This window comes from Nannospalax galili, unplaced genomic scaffold (genome assembly GCF_000622305.1).
Source record: "Nannospalax galili isolate Female #2095 unplaced genomic scaffold, S.galili_v1.0 scaffold102, whole genome shotgun sequence".
NCBI lineage: Eukaryota > Metazoa > Chordata > Mammalia > Rodentia > Spalacidae > Nannospalax > Nannospalax galili.
In genome coordinates, this window is record NW_008351958.1 from 3,995,444 (window position 1) to 4,012,716 (window position 17,273).

A 17,273-nucleotide genomic window follows, 5' to 3' on the forward strand; every position below is an offset into this window, starting at 1 on the left:
TGGGAATCAAGCCCGGGTTCTCTGTAAGAGCAGTCAGTGCTCTTAACCGCTGAGCCATCTCTCCAGCCCCAGATATAGTATATTTTATGTCAACTATTTCTTCAAAAAGCTACTTTAAAAAGCCAATCAAATATACATTTTTTCAAATATTTTATTATTTTTATTTTATATGTATGTGTGTATTGCCTGCATGTGAGTAAGTACACCGTGTAATGCAATGCCCATGGAAGACAGAAGAAGCTGTTGGATCCCCTGCAACTGGAGTTACAGGCAAGTGTTAGCTACCATGTGGGTGCTTGGATCTGAACCCAGGTCTTCTGCAAGAACAGTCAGAGTTCTTAACCACTCAGCCATATCTCCAGCCCCACCAAATATATATATTTTTTGAAACCAAAAGTAAGAAAGCTGTAAGATGGGAAATGTTCATGAAACTTAGAACAGGAGTTGTCTATAGGAAGTGATAAAAGGACATGATGAAAGAAGGGCGTATAGAGAGCTTCAACCTTATAAAGAAATAAATGTCTGTACCTCAAATTGAGAATCCACATTTATTATGTTTTTCAATGTGTATACGAGTTTCATAAAGCTTTTTGTATGTATTTTAACTTAAAAACAAAAATCTCATAAATATCCTTTCTGCATGTCAACTTTCTTCAGATGTCTTCCCAAAAAATGAAAATCTGCATGTATCATATGGCCCAACCTGTATTTCTACCTATGAACAGTTTTTTATCCCTTACATCAAGGGACAATGACAATGATCCTATTACAGGAGACACTAAACACACACAGAAGGCTCTGTGTGTTCTTCGCTTTTCCTGGAAGCTACTGCTGCTCAGTTTTGACAAAGTACAGGTTGGGGGTCCAGGTAAGATCTATCAGGGTGTTTTAAACTGTTTAGGATTTGGATCTTTAACCAAAGACAGGAGGAAGCTTCCAAAGGTATTTAACCAGAGTCATGGCATATTCAAGTGTTTCTAAAAGATCATAGCTTTTAAGAGGGCCAGTTAATACCTTGCTTACTATATAGTTCAGGGAAAAGATTATTGTGAGCTGGACCAAAGGCAAGGCAAAAGGGATGGAAAGAACAAACTGAAGAAGTATCCAGGTAGAATATCAACAAGATTTGATGATTTACTTGATGTAAGGGATAAAAAAAAAATCTAAAAATGGCTCTAGTTCTCACGGTCAGCAGATGGGTGGTGATGCCAGCCACCAAGATGAGGAATAACGGGGGAGAAAGAGATTTAGAACAGAACATGGCAAATTTTGGACAGAGTTTGATGTGCCTGTGAATTATTAAGTGACAATGTGTAACACATGGTGCAGAGCATAGAAGCACGCATGGGAATTATCTACCTAAAGACCGAACTGAACTACTAGAAATAAGAGAGAAACTGGGGAAGAGCAGAAGGCTAAGCCTCAGAGCAGGTGAGATGGCTCCATGGAGAAGGCCCTTCTACACAAGCCTGATGACCTGAGTTGTGGCATGCACATGTGTGTATTCGCACACATACAAAATAAATAACTTTTTTTTTTTAAACAAAAGGACTGCAAAGCTCCCAACTGAGATAGCTGGACAGAGAGAAGAGAGAGCAACGGAGATGTTTAGCTCTTAATAAGCTACTGGCTTCTACTTCTACCATGTATAAAAACTAAAGGGTCACTGTGAAGAAGAGATGAAGAAAATGGCAAGTACAGACTAATAAGTCTGAGACTGAGATCTCAATGGAAAGGTGAAAAGAAGCTTTGTGTGAGTCTATACTTAGAAGTACGCCTGTCACATGAGGCTGCTCAAATAAATATGGCTTTCCAATGGTAGGTTGTCTGTCATTTTTGTTGAATAAAGACTCCTCTAAGAGTATCTTTATGCTCCAAAGAAACTACTTTCAATATGAATTTTAATTACAATGAATCATATTAATAATAAAAGTCAGGTAAGGATGGAAAGCTGAGTACATTATAAATGGCTTGGTTTCTTTTTTAAATTGAAATTAACTACTAGCACTCTTGAAAATTAACTTTTCCTTAGATATCAAGTCTCAGATTATCCTATAAACCTTTAAGTTAAGAATAGTCTTATAAAAGCTGTGTCCAGAAAAGTTTATCTCTGATACTAGAAATCTTCCTTTGAAGCCTCATCTTATAGAAGAGACTACATTAAAGAACAGGATAAAAAGGCACCATCAGGAAAGTTGTATGTGCTGACAAGATGAATTCATAAAATAAGTCTTAAAATCCAAAAGGAGTTCACAATTAACCAGTTTCCAGTGGACACTAAAAGCAGAAATAACTGGTTTTGAAACTTGTCTCTGTTGTGGAATATCATGTTTCTCAAACCCAAAAGGTTTCACCTGTAAGACAGGAGCACATATCACAGAAACATTAAGAGGACCATGAGACAACATGACAGTTTTACTATTTTAAGTAAAATTAATATAATTCATCACAGATATTTTCTTTACTTCTATTAAATATAAGGAAACATGCATGTCAGATGTGTTAGATATACAAAGTGAGGAAAATAATTTTAAAAAATCAAGATACTATTCCAAACCAATCTACTTATTGGTATAAGGTGTAATTATGTCTTAAAATTATCTGGATTCTAACACATTATATACACACTGCTTTCTCAAAATAGCCCATATTTCAGAAAATCTCTGTATGTTTTATTTTACATAAAACAGACATAGCACAAGGAATTCCAAGTGTGATATATGTAAGGAAAAATGCAGGGGGTTATCTAGTCTAGGAGTTGGAAAGGCTCAGCGAAGCCTTCTCTGGAGAAGGCAAGTTTAAATGGAGACGTGAATGACAGACAGGAGAAAGCTACAGACTAGCACACTGGTATGCTCAAAGCAAAGGCAAGTAATTTTGAGAATTCAAATGTTTCCCTAGCCTCTGTGAAATAACATTTTAAAAATTGTTTTTCAACAGTTATGGCTAATACAAGAATTACAATTATATCCTATTTTAGAAATGTATAGATCTTATCTAGCTTAATAGCTAACAATCTAAATTTATTAAGACTGGTTTGAGTTTAACAGATTAGACAAAAGTTACTATAATCGGTTTTATCTACTACTTTGATATAAAGCACTGTCTTTACAACACAGAAAAACTATAGACTTTATATAGTAATGGAATTTCAGATATGTCATATATGCATGCATGTAACTATACAGTATTAGATAACACTAAGCTACTATTTGAGTAGTTATTACATCAATAATTAAAAATACTTAGTAACTACTAATGCATACTGTGCAAGGCTTCAGTTAAGACTTAATCTCATGAAGCAAGTACAATTAGTATTCACAGTTTTCAAATGAACACATGTATGATTAGAAAAGCTAGGTAACTTGCTCAGGTGATAGGGATTCATGTTAAAAACTGACTCTTAATAGCTCTGTCCTGCTCCCTGGCAGGTGGATAGAGCACAGGACTGCACGCCAGTCTCCTTCAGAACCACTGTGACTCATGATGACTGGATATTTGCCATTTATTTTTACCATTTATTTCTACCTTACGTATAACACAAAATGTTAGGTTGGGTTATGTACAACTTTATTTTCTTCTAAGTGAAATGATGTCAATTTCCATTTAAAAGAACATGTAGTTATTCATTTATGCATATATGTATTTTGTTTTTAAATATTTTTATTGATTCTGGGGCTGGAGAGATGGCTCAGCAGTTAAGAGCACTGACTGTTCTTGCAGAGGACCCAGGTTCAATTCCTGGCATCCACATGGCAGCTATGAACTGTCCTTAACTCCAGTTTCAAGGGAATATGACACTCTCTTCTAGCCTCCACAGCATTGCATGACAGAAGTGCACTCACATACATATAGGCAATTCACTCATACACATAAAATAAAAATAATAAATAAAATAAAATAATAAATATTTTTATTGATTCTTTGAGAATTTCATACAGTGTTTTTTGATCACATTCAGACCCTCTCCCCCATTGCCACCCACTCTACTCCCCACCCCCAACTTCATATCTATTTTTTCTTTTCTTTTTTCTTTTATTGAAAAAGCCGGGGCTGGAAAGATGGCTCAGTGGTTAAGAGCACTGACTGCTCTTGCAAAGGACCTGGGATCAATTCCCAGCACCCACATGGCGGCTACAAACCATCCTTAACTCCAGTTCCAGGGGAACCCGAAGCCCTCTTCTGACCTCCAGGCAATACACTCATACACATAAAATAAAAATAATAAATAAAATATTTTTTAAAAAGAAGAAAAAGGAAAAGCCTATAGAGTCTCATCTGTGTTGCCCAAATACCCTTGGGTGTGGGTCTATTTTAAATAAAGCAAAGGTACTGAGGTATAAAACTTACTCAAATAAATAAATATAACACAGAACAATTTAAACAAAAGAAACTCATCAATGAGTAAAGATAGTTCATATCTGTAGCTCTTGATGTCTATGTGTCACGCCTGTATGTGAACAAGTGAACTGAGATGGCATCTGAAATGCTAGCAGCTGAGGCTTTCCCTAGCAGCTCCGAACTCTAGTTCCAGTTGTGCCACACAAATCAAGCACTGGGGCACTGTTCTGTGCTAAATGCCCATTTACCTACTCAAACATTGCCATTTTTGTATTTTTAATGTAAATTATTTTCCAATAAAAGAAATGGTCACAGTGTCTTGAAAAACTGTGTGTTCTGTATTGTTCCTTGGCAAGATATGCACAAATGAGTGGAAACAAAATGAATACATTGATCTCAGAGGGCTGCCATGAGAATTAAGTGTGCTTTATAGTATGCAACTTTGCTGCCAGTCACCCTCCTTAGTACTATATGACTGTCATCCGGTATCCTGTTGCACACTCTTGCTGTTAACTAAAGAACACTGGATTAGCAAGTGGAGCAGTTTATAATATTTGAATATTTTATTCAGCCATATAATAGCCAAATAAAAACAAGCCAATTCTTAGAGCATATTTTGTACAACCTTACTTATAAAATGAGGGATGGGGCTGGAAAATGGTTTAGATGGTAAAGTGCTTGCTGCATGTGTACTGAGGACCAGAGTTCAGATCTTCAGCACCCATGTAAATACCAGGTGCGTATAGTAGCCTGCCTGTAAACCCACTACACAGGAGGCAGAAACAGGATCCCCAGAGCAGGCTGGTTAGCTAGAGTAGCTGAATTAGAAAGCTCTGGGTTCAACTGAGGGTCCCTGCCTCAAAAACTAAGATAAGGAACAATCAAGGAAGACACCCAACATCAACCTCAGACCTGCACACACGTGCACGCATACACACCCACCCACATACAATGCAAACACACATGCACACATACTACAAATACATAAAGAAATAAAATGAGGGATAATATCTACCTTGGTCATGATGAGAATTATACTAAAGAGACATGAATGGATGGCTGATAAGAAGGATCAATATATTTCATAAATGAACAAAATTGTCATTAATCTATAGTCACATGCTCTACTCTAATTCAAAACAGGAAGGAGGGGGGTAGAGATTGAGATTTTTGCCACGGTTCAGGGATCTATCTTAAGAAAAACTTGCATCTATAGCCTCTATACTATGATCATGTGTCACCTAATGGAGACACATTGTGAGAAACTGTCAGTACATGATTTCATTTTTGTGCAAACATCACAAGTGTACTTACACAAAGCTAGATGGTACAGTCTACTGAACACTTAGGCTATGTGGTATAACTAACTGTTCCTAGGCTATTAAACTTTACAGCATGTTATTTACTAGACACTCTAGGCAACTGCAACACAATTCTAAGATTTGAATATATGTAAACACAGACCAGCATATTAAAAATGTTACCAATTGTCTGCTCCATTATGATCTTATAGGACCAACACAATACATGTGGTCTGACATGGACCAAAAATGTCATTTAGTGGCACATCATTGTAATTACTAAGTAAAATAAACTGAGGTTCACAAGTATATACTTACCTTTACTATTGTTTTAGGGCGTTTTTTAAAAAATAGTTTTGGCTTCTCTACCACAGGAAGAGGTGGGAGCTTTTTAAGCTCCTGTAAAACGGTGGTTGCAGCACGCTTCTTGGAGAGTTTTTTACTATTCCCCTCTCCTTCTGCAGAGAACTCTCCCACTGATACCCGGGTAACAAAGCTCTTCATATGTGGTGGTCCACTTTCTTTAATAACCTATTAAATGTAAGGAAAATACTAAGTAACACACAGGCATTTGTGTCCTTATAGCAAGCATCTTTTTTTGTCATTGTTTTTATTGAATTTTCATGTATTTCATAGAGAATATCTGAAGTGATCTTAATCATTTTCATATCCCTGTCCCCACCAGCACCCTCCCATTGGGAATAAAGGGAAAGAAGGCACTCAAGAGAGGTGAGAACATGGGAGACTGGTATTATCAAGGGAGAAATGGGAGAAATGGAGACACTTTAAATGGGGAAACCATGGTGGAAGGGTTAGACAGGGAACAAGAGAGAGGAGATAAATAATGCCTACCTAATATTAAAAAACCAGAGGGAGTCATATTAGTCCAACAACCTAATGACAAATTACACATACAGTACCTCTACATGAGTCCATGTATATAGCTAAAGGCTACATAACAAGAAACAGTGCCAGACAGGAGAAACTTTCCATGAGTTGTTGGCTACGGTTGGTCCAAGAGAGTCCCAAAATTACACAAGCTATTGTATAGGCTATTGCCACAGACCTTGATGGCCTCCCAGAACTTGAAGGTAAAACCCTACTGCTGAAGACAGAACATACTTCAGACACAGGATTTGGAGCAATAGATCTGGAACTGACCCAAAACCACTCCCCCTGAAAGCTCTCATAGCTTTTGGAAAGCAACAGGAAGGTGCCAAGGGAAAGCATCTTTCTTAATATCCAATTAATGTGGAGACCCAGGCCAAAATTATAGTAATTCTTTAAGAAAACTATTACAAACGAAGGTATGATATCAGGAATGTTCGTATATGACATTTCTGATGTTTAACTATCTAAAGGTGAAAGAAATCTAAACAAATACTTATAATTCATAGTCAATTATGATTTTCTCATGTCTTACAGAACACAAACTAAGTTAAAAATGCCATATTAGCCTGGTGTGGTAGTGTACGCCTTTATTCCCAGCACTTGGGAGGCAGAGGCAGGCAGATCTCTGTGAGATAGAGGCCAGCTTCGTCTACATGGTGAGTTCTAAGCCACCTGTGGCTACAGAGACCCTTTCACAAAAAGACACCTCCAAAAAAGCCTTATTATATATGATCTCATACTAGATAAGCCATCTGGAATGAAAATGAACATTATTGCATATACATATAGGTAATGTTGTCCTCCTCTATCAGAGTAAAGACACCAGAGGTCAAAAATAGTGTGTTATCATTTATCTATAATCTATGAATCCTCCTATGTCAGACTCTCAAAACCATAACATGGATGAAAATTAACTGCTTGCTAGAGACCTCAAAGGCTATTTACAGAAAGGAGTATGAACTTTCATGAACTCTTATGATTTGATCTTAAAATGTACACTGATATGCCATAAAAATGCCTAGGTTTTCAGAATGAGGAATTATGAAACTTTCAGCTATAAATGTTCCTGAACTATTTAATCTACCCTTACTTTTAAAGTATGCCAGCTTGTAGGGCAAAGATGGCTTCCAAATCCCGAATATTCAAAACATTTGTCTCCTTTAAAATTAAAATTCCAGCCTATAGAAGATACAGTATTTGGTAGAGTAATTGTATTGAACTTTAATCTTCTAATACTGTAGATCAATTGGGAAAAGGAATGAAAACAACACAGTATCTGAATAAGGAACTGTTATACGTATACTTTTCAAGTAATTTAAGTTTACTACTTTGAACATCAATTATTCATTTAACCCTGCTGATGTACATGCTTTTCAAATTAAAAAGTAAGCTAATGGAGCTGGAACGATAGCTTAGTCAGTAAAGTGCTTGCTGTGTAAGCATGAGGACCTGAATTCAGATCCCTAGCATCCACGTAAAAACTGGGCACAGCGAATGTCTATAACCACAGCACTAGGTGGGACAGCGACAGCCAACCTACTCAAATCAATGAGATTCTGTGTCAAAAAATAAGGTAAAGGTCCCTGGTTCATTTCAGCTTTGGCACTGAAAGAAAGAAAAAAGTAAAAAAAAAAAAAAAAAAGGGGCAGGAGACTGATCTACTCTATATGGACCTCTAGCCTGTATACACATGCACATAAACAAAAACAGATACCACACACATATACAGAAAGTGATTTACTGACTCAATAGTGACTACCAAATGTTCAACCATTTATTTCCATATTAGATCATCAGCAAGAATATCAAATACTCTACACTATACACATACTGATGTTCCAAAGGACTTCTAAGACTTATAAAACTGTTTTTCTGTTCATTTTAGCCTTTAAAAGATCTCAATGGGGCGCCTGAAAGGGTTCAGTGGTTAAGAACACTGGTTGTTCTTGCAGAAGACTTGGGTTCGAATCTCAGAACCCACATGGCAGATAACAACTGTCCATAACTCCAGTCCCTGGGGATCTGACAGCCTTTTCTGACCTCTGCGGGCATTGCACAACACAGGTGCACTAATCTACATGCAGGCAATACACGTGTACACATAAAATAAAAATAATAAAATATTTTTTTTTTAAAAGATCTCATTGCTGGGCATGGTTGAGCACACCTTTAATCCCAGCACTCGGGAGGAAGAGGCAAGCGGATCTCTGTGAGTTCAAGGCCAGCCCGGTCTACATAGTGAGTTCCAGGACAGCTGGAGCTACAGGGAGACCCTGTCTCAAAAGACCAAAACAAAAAGATCTCAGTAACTTCTGGGTAGATGCCAACTGCTTTTAATATGCTTTACATGTTTTCCCAGTCATTTCTTCCTGGAACCAACATTCCATCAAGCACATTCTCTTTCCACCTTCCTCATTTTGCTGCTTTTAATCTGTACAGGTTAAGAAATCAGGTAATCTGATTTACAGAGTTGCATTCAAGAAGAAAGCAGTTTTTCCGTTCAATAATCTTTTCAACAAGTACAGTGTGGGAGCTACAAAGTGAATAATGTAAACTCTGAAAGACTCTCCACACATTTTGATCTAATTTCCTCATTCTTACCCACTTTCCAGATATAAGCTTCAAAGCTATGACCTCTTAATATAGGAAGCATTATAAAATTATTTTCAAGATTTTTTCTTTTAAATTTCATAGATTCTTATAAAGATGTAATTTATATATTTAGCTGTAGAAAACAACTTCATTCCTTTTTAATGATCCATCAGTTAAGGTTAAACATATTTGGGGTACGCAAGGGTAACTCATGATTCCCAGCATCTACCCTAAAAGAGTTTAAATATATTTTGACCTCCACACAATTAAAAGTAATTGGATGGTAACACAGTATCACTAAACATTAGTTTGGTAACTTGTATTAAACAGGATCAACTTAAATGAAATAAAATACAAAGTCCTACAGGGTATCAAAAATTATAATCAGAAAATAAATTTTATGTTGAAAATTGAAATATCATGTATAAAAGTGTCTCAGTACAGAAAAGACAGAGCTCAGCAGCACAATAATGTCCATTTCCATGACAGTGAGTCTGAATGCAAGAAGCATATGCACTCTCAGGACTCAAGTACACCACTTAATTTGTTTAAAATAAACAGAAAAACACATGAGTACATACCTCAAAACTGACAGGCATATTTCTCTTCAGAGCGATTTCAAACACTAAGCTTATCTCAGATTTATTTGCATCTTTGTCATCATCCATTTCTTTTCCCGATTCACCATTCTAAATCACAAAAAACAGGGTAACATTGAAGATAGACTTTATAGACTTAAACTTCACGTTGTTCTACAATCAAGAGGACCTAGCTAAAATACAGTTAGAAACAGCAGACATGGGCCGCAACCAGTGGATTCTCAGAGAACCATTACAGTCAAAAGCTTTGCTGCCAGACTTTCAGATATCTGAATTTTATTTTTTACTTGAAGTAGAAGCAGTTAATGTTGTTTGAAAATCTTCTAATCAACCATATTCTTCTTTTCAGAGTTATCCAACATTCCTAGGATTGCAGGATTGCCTAACCACCTCACGCCCACAGAACTCGCCCTACTGTTCTATGAAGATTACACCATGGAAGGGATATAAGATGCAAACTGAGAAATCAAAACTGTGTGTCTGGCACTAGCACTGTTCATTTATCCATGCATTTAACACATACTTCTGGAGGGCCTAATGTGTGCTGAACAAAGTTTGTTAGCAATAAAGACATAATTCTTGCTATCAAGAAGCTTACAGTCTAATTGGAAAACAGACAAATGGTTAATACAATGAAAATATATCAGCAGAAAAACACCTAACTCTGCCATTATAGCAAATCTCAAAAAAAGAAGACACCATGTGTAGAGAAAGGGTAATCGCAGAGGTTGAACTGTAGGGTTTGAACTAACTAAGCAGAAAAGAATAAGCAGCTGACCATACAATAGGACATGACTGAACTAGATACTACTGAAGTCAACAGAGAAAGCAGCTGAAACCAGGAGAATAGGTTAAATTACTCAAGAAGAGCCTTAATAGTCTCATTTGTAAAATAAAGGATTCCAAAATCTTGTATAATCTCTTCCACTTCACATTTCTTGATCCCGGGTTAACACAATGTAATCTATGCTCAATATAAGCTGCACTGACTGAAAGCAAATGAATGTTACCCTTCATCTTTATACACACATATTCCCAAACCTCACGTTGCTTGACAAGTGAATTCCACAAGTGAACCAAAGTTCTCAAAGGCAGGGTCCTTGCAGCACGATCATTTGGGTCTACAATAGTAACAGGCAGCTAGCAGGCAAATTCTAGCATCTTTCCTTAGCTGAACAGGAAAGGAAAGCACAGGAAAGAGATTGTCAAACTCAGCAGTACCACACCTGAGGAGACTTTTCTGGAATAGGTTCATTCTGCAGTGCCTGAAGGGCTTTCATCGCAGCATTGTGTCTGGCAGCTTGTCGAGTCTTCCCTTCACCAAAGAATTCATTATTTCCTACAGTCAACTGAACATAAAAGATCTTGGGCATTGGGCAATGATACCTATAATTAGAAAACACAAGCATTAGTGTTAGCTCAATAAAACCAGCCTATAAGATCTATTTCACTTAAAATGTTACCCAGTATGTAATGTGCTACACATCCTCTTACTAACCCCAATAAAATTTTAGCCTCATGAATGTATTTTTAAGGTAAAATGTGAGTCAATATATCTACACATACTAGTGTATACTGATTTCTAAGAAAACTATATAGAATATAACATTAACATAAATTAATGCAGTAAAAATTATTTAATTATATCACAGAAGACTTTCTAATGAATTTTTAGTCAGATTTTAATAGAAAAGAACTGAAATGTTTGCTGCTGAGAACAGGGAGCAACTACAGAAACTGGAGAGAGGTGAGCCCATTTAGATGACAAAGTGTAGATTATTGGGCTTGTAGTGAAGACGGCTCTAACAGAGATGTAGGGGCAGAGAAATGAACTTAATATGATGCAAAGTAATAAAGACATCACAATCAACATAACAAAAACTAAGGAATTTCTACCAATTCTTTTACAAATGTTTATTTATTTATTTATTTATTTACATATTTATTTATGTATTTACTTATTTTTGGTCTTTTTGAGACAGGGTCTCCCTGTAGCCCCAGCTGTCCTGGAACTCACTATGCAGAACAGGGTGGCCTTGAACTCACAGAGCTCTGCCTGCCTCTGCCTCCCAAGTGCTGGGATTAAAGGCATGCACCACCATGACCGGGACAAATGTTTATCTTAAACTGGTACACCATAACTGTACATATTACAGGATTTCATGACAGTTCATCATGTACACAATGTGCAATGGTCATATTAGGGTCACTGGCATATGTATCACAGACATATGCCATTTCATTGTGTTGGGAGCACCCAAAATGTTACCTATTTTGAAATACTCAACTGACTTTTGTCAACCACAGTTATCCTGCTGTGCTACATAGAACATTAGGAATCAGTCTTCCAATCCAACTGAACCCCACTATCTCCTCCCCATTCTTCTTCCTCAACACCTTTTCTAGGATCTAGTAACTATTATTCTATACTTCTTTAACATCAAATTATTATCTTCCAGATATATGTAAGAGAATGCAGTACTTTTCTTTCTGTGCCTGATTCATTTCACTTAACATGATGCCCTCTAGCTCTATCCCTGTTGCTGCCTATAAAAGAATTTCATGGGCTGGGTGTGGTGGTGCACGCCTTTAATCCCAGCACTCAGGAGGCAGAGGCAGGTGGATCTCTGTGAGTTCAAAGCCAGCCTGGTCTACATAGTGAGTTCCAGGACAGCTGGGGCTACAGGGAGACCCTGTCTCAAAAAAAACCAAAAAAAAAAAAAAAAAAGAATTTCATTATTTTATGGCTGAATAACATCCCACTGTACACATAAACTATACTGTCTTCAGTCATTCATCCACTAATGGCACCGAGGTTGATTCAAAATCTTGGCTACTGTGACCTGGCTGTTAAGCGTGTGAGCGCAGATGCCTCTTCAACATTAGTTCCTCTGGTAGCAAGACTGCTGGATCATATGGCAGTTCTATTTCTAGGGTTGGTTTGTGTTGTCTTGTATTTCTGAGGAATATCCATGCTGCTTTCCACAGTGAAGGTACTAATTTACACTCCCAACAAGTGTGTGAGAGCTCCCTAGTCTCCACTACCCTATATTACCCTGGCAGCTCATTGAGGTTTGATGTAAATTTCTGGGATGACTAGTGGTGCTGAGCAGTTTAAATCAATTCTTAAGTGAGAAGTATCGTAATAAAATGTACTTAGAGTAAAAAAAAATCTATACAAGTTTGTATTCAGTGAGACTGAGGTTGCAAAGCATGACTGGAAAGATGTGACTATGCAGATCTGAAAAAGATATTAGACTAAAAGAAGAAAATAGCCAGAAGAAATTAAAGAGAAAAAGGAAACTATGTAGTAAAAATCTGTTAGTGCAACAATTATTTCTGGAGTACTTTCTATATGACAAGATACCACCAGAACAAACATTACAGTGGAGAAGACAATAAGACACAGGGAATACCTAGTATCCCTACAAGATAAACCTACAAGAAAAAGAGGGAAGGATTGAAGTATCAGGTAACTGATTTAGACAAGGTAGCTAAGGAGGGGTCCAATGAGAAAATGACAACTTTGTAAAGACTAAAATAAGCAAGGAACCAAACCACACTGGAATCTGGGACACTGCATCTGAGGTAAACAGAATACCAAGTGCAAAGGCCCAGAGACAAGAGTGCCACACATGTTCAAGTAACTGAAAGGAGGCCCATCTAGCTAGAGTCGAGGCAGTGAGGAAGAAAAGCCAGGAAATGAGAATAGGTGGTCAAATTCTACAGGTTCTTCCTTAAAAATCATTATAAGGGTCTGGCTTTTACCCTAAGTGAAATGGACAGATATATCAAACAGAAAAGGTACATAATCCAAATTATATTTGGGAATATTATCTCCAATGTTGAGGGTAAACTGAAAGGGAAGGGTGGTGGAAGTAAGAAGACCTGATAGGAGGCTATGAGATAAGTTAGGAAAAGGGACTGGGTATAATAGTAAAACTGACAAGTCCTTGAATCTGCATGGATTTTGAAAACAGAACTGGGATTATCTAAGGACTGGTTATGAAATATAAGAAATGGCTCAAGGATCACTGCAGGGTTTTGGATGGAAAGAACTAGAAGGTAAAGTACACACTGAAGCACTACAGACCACAAAAGGAATGTGGTTGCTGGGGGTGCATGCTAGCAACTTTTTTTTAGAGATGTGAAATTATTGTACCTACAGATTTAGCGGATACAAGTGTGTAATCATATTTATGAAGCTGGACTCTAGGAAGAAAGTCTACGGCCAAGATAAAATTTGGGAATCGTCAATATAACGATGACACTTAAAGCTATAAGAAAATGTAACAAAGACTAGTAAGCATGGTGTCCATCTTGAAAGCCATATATGGAAAAACTATGTTAAAGAGGAAGGAGGGACTAATTGTATACAATACTTACAGACCAAGTAAAATTATGACTGAGACATACATGATTACTGAATTGAGCAATTTAACACAGCGAACAGGATCAATTTTGATTGAATAATGGATTTATACTTGTCGTAGTTAAAAAAAAAAAAATCCAGCGCTGGAAAATGTTTCCCAACTAAAACTTCAACAAAGGTCCCCCCCCCTTTTTTTTTAAACTATGCTGAGGATTGAACTCAGGAGCTTACACATGGTAGGCAAATCCTCTACCACTGAGCTACCTCTTCAAACTCAAGATCCTATCATGTTTTAAGTGATTATCAAATATTCAAGTAGTGGTACCCTACAGACAGTTTGAGATAAACTAGAGAGAGCCCACAGTGTTAGAATTTACTGGTCAGATGGGACTAATCAGTGAAGGTTCACTGAAGGTGAAGGACTAGAAACCAGTACCAAAGATGCAGATTAGTGAGGCAATAATTGAGAGCATGTGCATGAATAAACACCTGGAAAGGGTAAACATAAAGGAGCCCAAAAGAGCCTAAGGCTGGGATCTGACTGATGTGAATGATCAAAGTGCAGGGGAAACAATAGATGGCAGAGAAGGAGATGAAAGAGGGTCCAGTTAGAAAAGCAACTGCAGCATAACGTCAGGGAGAGGGGGCTAATCAACAGTGTCTAACAATGTGGAGAAGTCCGGAAAGGAAAAAAAGAAGAGGCCGCTGTTTAAACTCTTACCACCAATTTTCACAGCCTCCAGTTTTCTATTAATTTAAAGTAAGATGTTTAAGTGAACATGTCATATACTCTTGATTTTTATATTTTAAAATATTTTAAAAGCTAAAAATTAAAAGCCACAATCTTTTTTGTTCTTTCATTACAATAACTAAATAAGGTACTAAAGGCACAATTCCCTATTAGCCATTTTAAATCCCTTTAATGCAGAAATCTCAATAGACTACTATGAAGAATGTTCACTGTCTTCACTTTGTATTCCACAAAATTCAGTTTTCCCACCTCCACAGAAATGTATGCATATTTTAACTGGTTCTCTAAAATTTTAAAACAGACGACTTGAAATCAGAAATTTACTCCTGAACTGATCTTACATAGCAAGCTTTCCCCACACAGCAAATGCTTACAATTAATTATAAACTTCTGAAAATAGAGGTCCACAACTGGAATGCTAACAGGCCTTTAACTACAGTACAGGGAGTGGGCCCCACTGTAATCACTAAGGTCTGCTGACAATTACAAAACTCATTTTGGTTTGCCACAGAGACAAACAAAATTTCTGTTCATTATAACTTTACTGGAATATGATGTCATAACATAACCATACTGAAACAATCTGCTGATTTTCTAACCGAAATATTAATTGCACACACTAAAGAACCCTTGGGGCCTCTTCCTTTCCAGCCATCAAATATGGCTCTATGTATGTATACGGGCATGGATGTTGATATATGTGGATATATAAATTATATCGTATAATATCAGAGGGAAAATTAAGTGTATTGCATTTTTTGTATAAAAAGTAAAATATTCTTGCAGTAACAACAGGAAATACCAAGAGCGGATGCCTGACTTGTTTCATTCCAGTTTCACTTCATTCTCTTGAGTAATAATGATTCCTAATAATATACCCCACATGGCTTGAATACCTTACACATCGTATCTTCTCATAGCATCATGACAATTAAGATAAGCCAGAGCACTCTGATTAATGGCATCCAGACTGCCTACAGGAGATATGACGCAAAATGCTTCATCAAACAGAATACTGTGTGCCGAGGTCCTTGCCTCTAAATACTTCCTATGGTAAAGAAACACCCAAATTTTAATAACTTTAAAGGTTGATATGTTCTACTTACTGGAGTTCCTTCAACTATTTGCATTTATTTCAAGCACTAAGCTCAATTTTGACAATCTTCAACATGTGATGTACCCGTTTCTATAAATTAGTATATATTTAACTAATCAGCTAGATTTTGTGCTCAATGCTTAGATTTCCATACTTAACTATTGTTGACATTGAACCATGAAAGATCCTATTGTCTAATTAAATTATCAAATGGCTTCTCCTACCTACTTCCCCTCCAAAGTGTGGGTCTACTTTCATTAGAATTGTCTTTAGTCCAAGTAAAAATGCAAACGGATGCTTCAACCTGGATCTGCTGAATCAGAGTCTGCAGTGGTAGGAGAGTCCTCGGTTAACCTGGTGACTCTGCATACTACACATCTCAGAGCCATTGTTCCAGGGTATCATAACACACACACACACACACACACACACACACACACACACACACACACACCCTTCTGAGTCCATTTAGTGGTGCTCATATGGACATGTGTTTCAGGCTGATGATACACACACACACACACACAGAGTAGTCTAGGTGAGTAGTCAATTGCTTCAAACTCCATACTGAACAGTGGTTATGTCTTTTAAATCTATTTAATCCTTACAGAAGCCTAGTGAGACAGGAAAGGTCCCCAAGTTCACTTTGAAAAGCCAATAAATATCCCCAATAATGTTGACAGAAGTCAAAAGCAAGTCTGTCTAACTTAGGAGGTTCAAGAAAATGTTAAAAGAATTCCCTATGGTTGGCAAGATGGCTCAGTAAGTAAAGGAACTTGCTGCCAACTTTTGAGTTCATTCCCTGGGACTTGCATGCTGGAAAGAACCTCTTTCACTCGTGCATAGTGGCATGAGCGCACCCTCCACATGTAACACAAATGCACAATTAAAAATTAAAAGAATTCTCTAAAACTCTGCCTTAGTCTCTTCTAGTTTGGGCCATTTTTTGTTTATTCAACTATCTCCTTAGCAAGTCGGAGAAGCTAATGCAAGGGTTCTAAATGAAGATGCCCTAATAGATGCCAGGCATGTTACTGAATGATTGCTAAAACAAACAGCACTCCATGGTGGATTCCTGTGCTTCTACAGGATGTCAAACTCAGACACAACTGGGTAATGCAAAATGCAAAGTCAGAATGATGGGCCTTGCTGCCCAACATCCTAGACTTTACAAAAGTGGCTTGCGGGTTCGATTCCCAGCACCCACATGGTGGCTATGAACCATCCCTTGACTCCAGTTCCAGGGGACTCTGAAGCCTGACCTCTGTGGCATTGCACAACACTCACACACATGCAGGCAATACACTCATACACATAAAATAAAAATAAT

The 17,273-nt window shown here is 37.2% G+C and overlaps 1 protein-coding gene across 4 annotated transcripts in view; it reads right to left on the bottom strand.

The window, feature by feature from the left end:
* The window catches only part of Stau2 (staufen double-stranded RNA binding protein 2), a 329,426-nt gene that overhangs the window by 187,436 nt on the left and 124,717 nt on the right, over positions 1-17,273 (bottom strand). For all 4 annotated transcript variants that reach the window (XM_017802151.2, XM_008848890.3, XM_029553988.1 and 1 more), the window contains exons 5-7: positions 10,951-11,110; positions 9,707-9,814; positions 5,961-6,173 (exon numbers count right to left, since the gene is read on the bottom strand). In XM_017802151.2, coding sequence (XP_017657640.1) covers positions 5,961-6,173; positions 9,707-9,814; positions 10,951-11,110 — 481 coding nt within the window. The remainder of the gene's footprint in view (positions 1-5,960; positions 6,174-9,706; positions 9,815-10,950; positions 11,111-17,273) is intronic.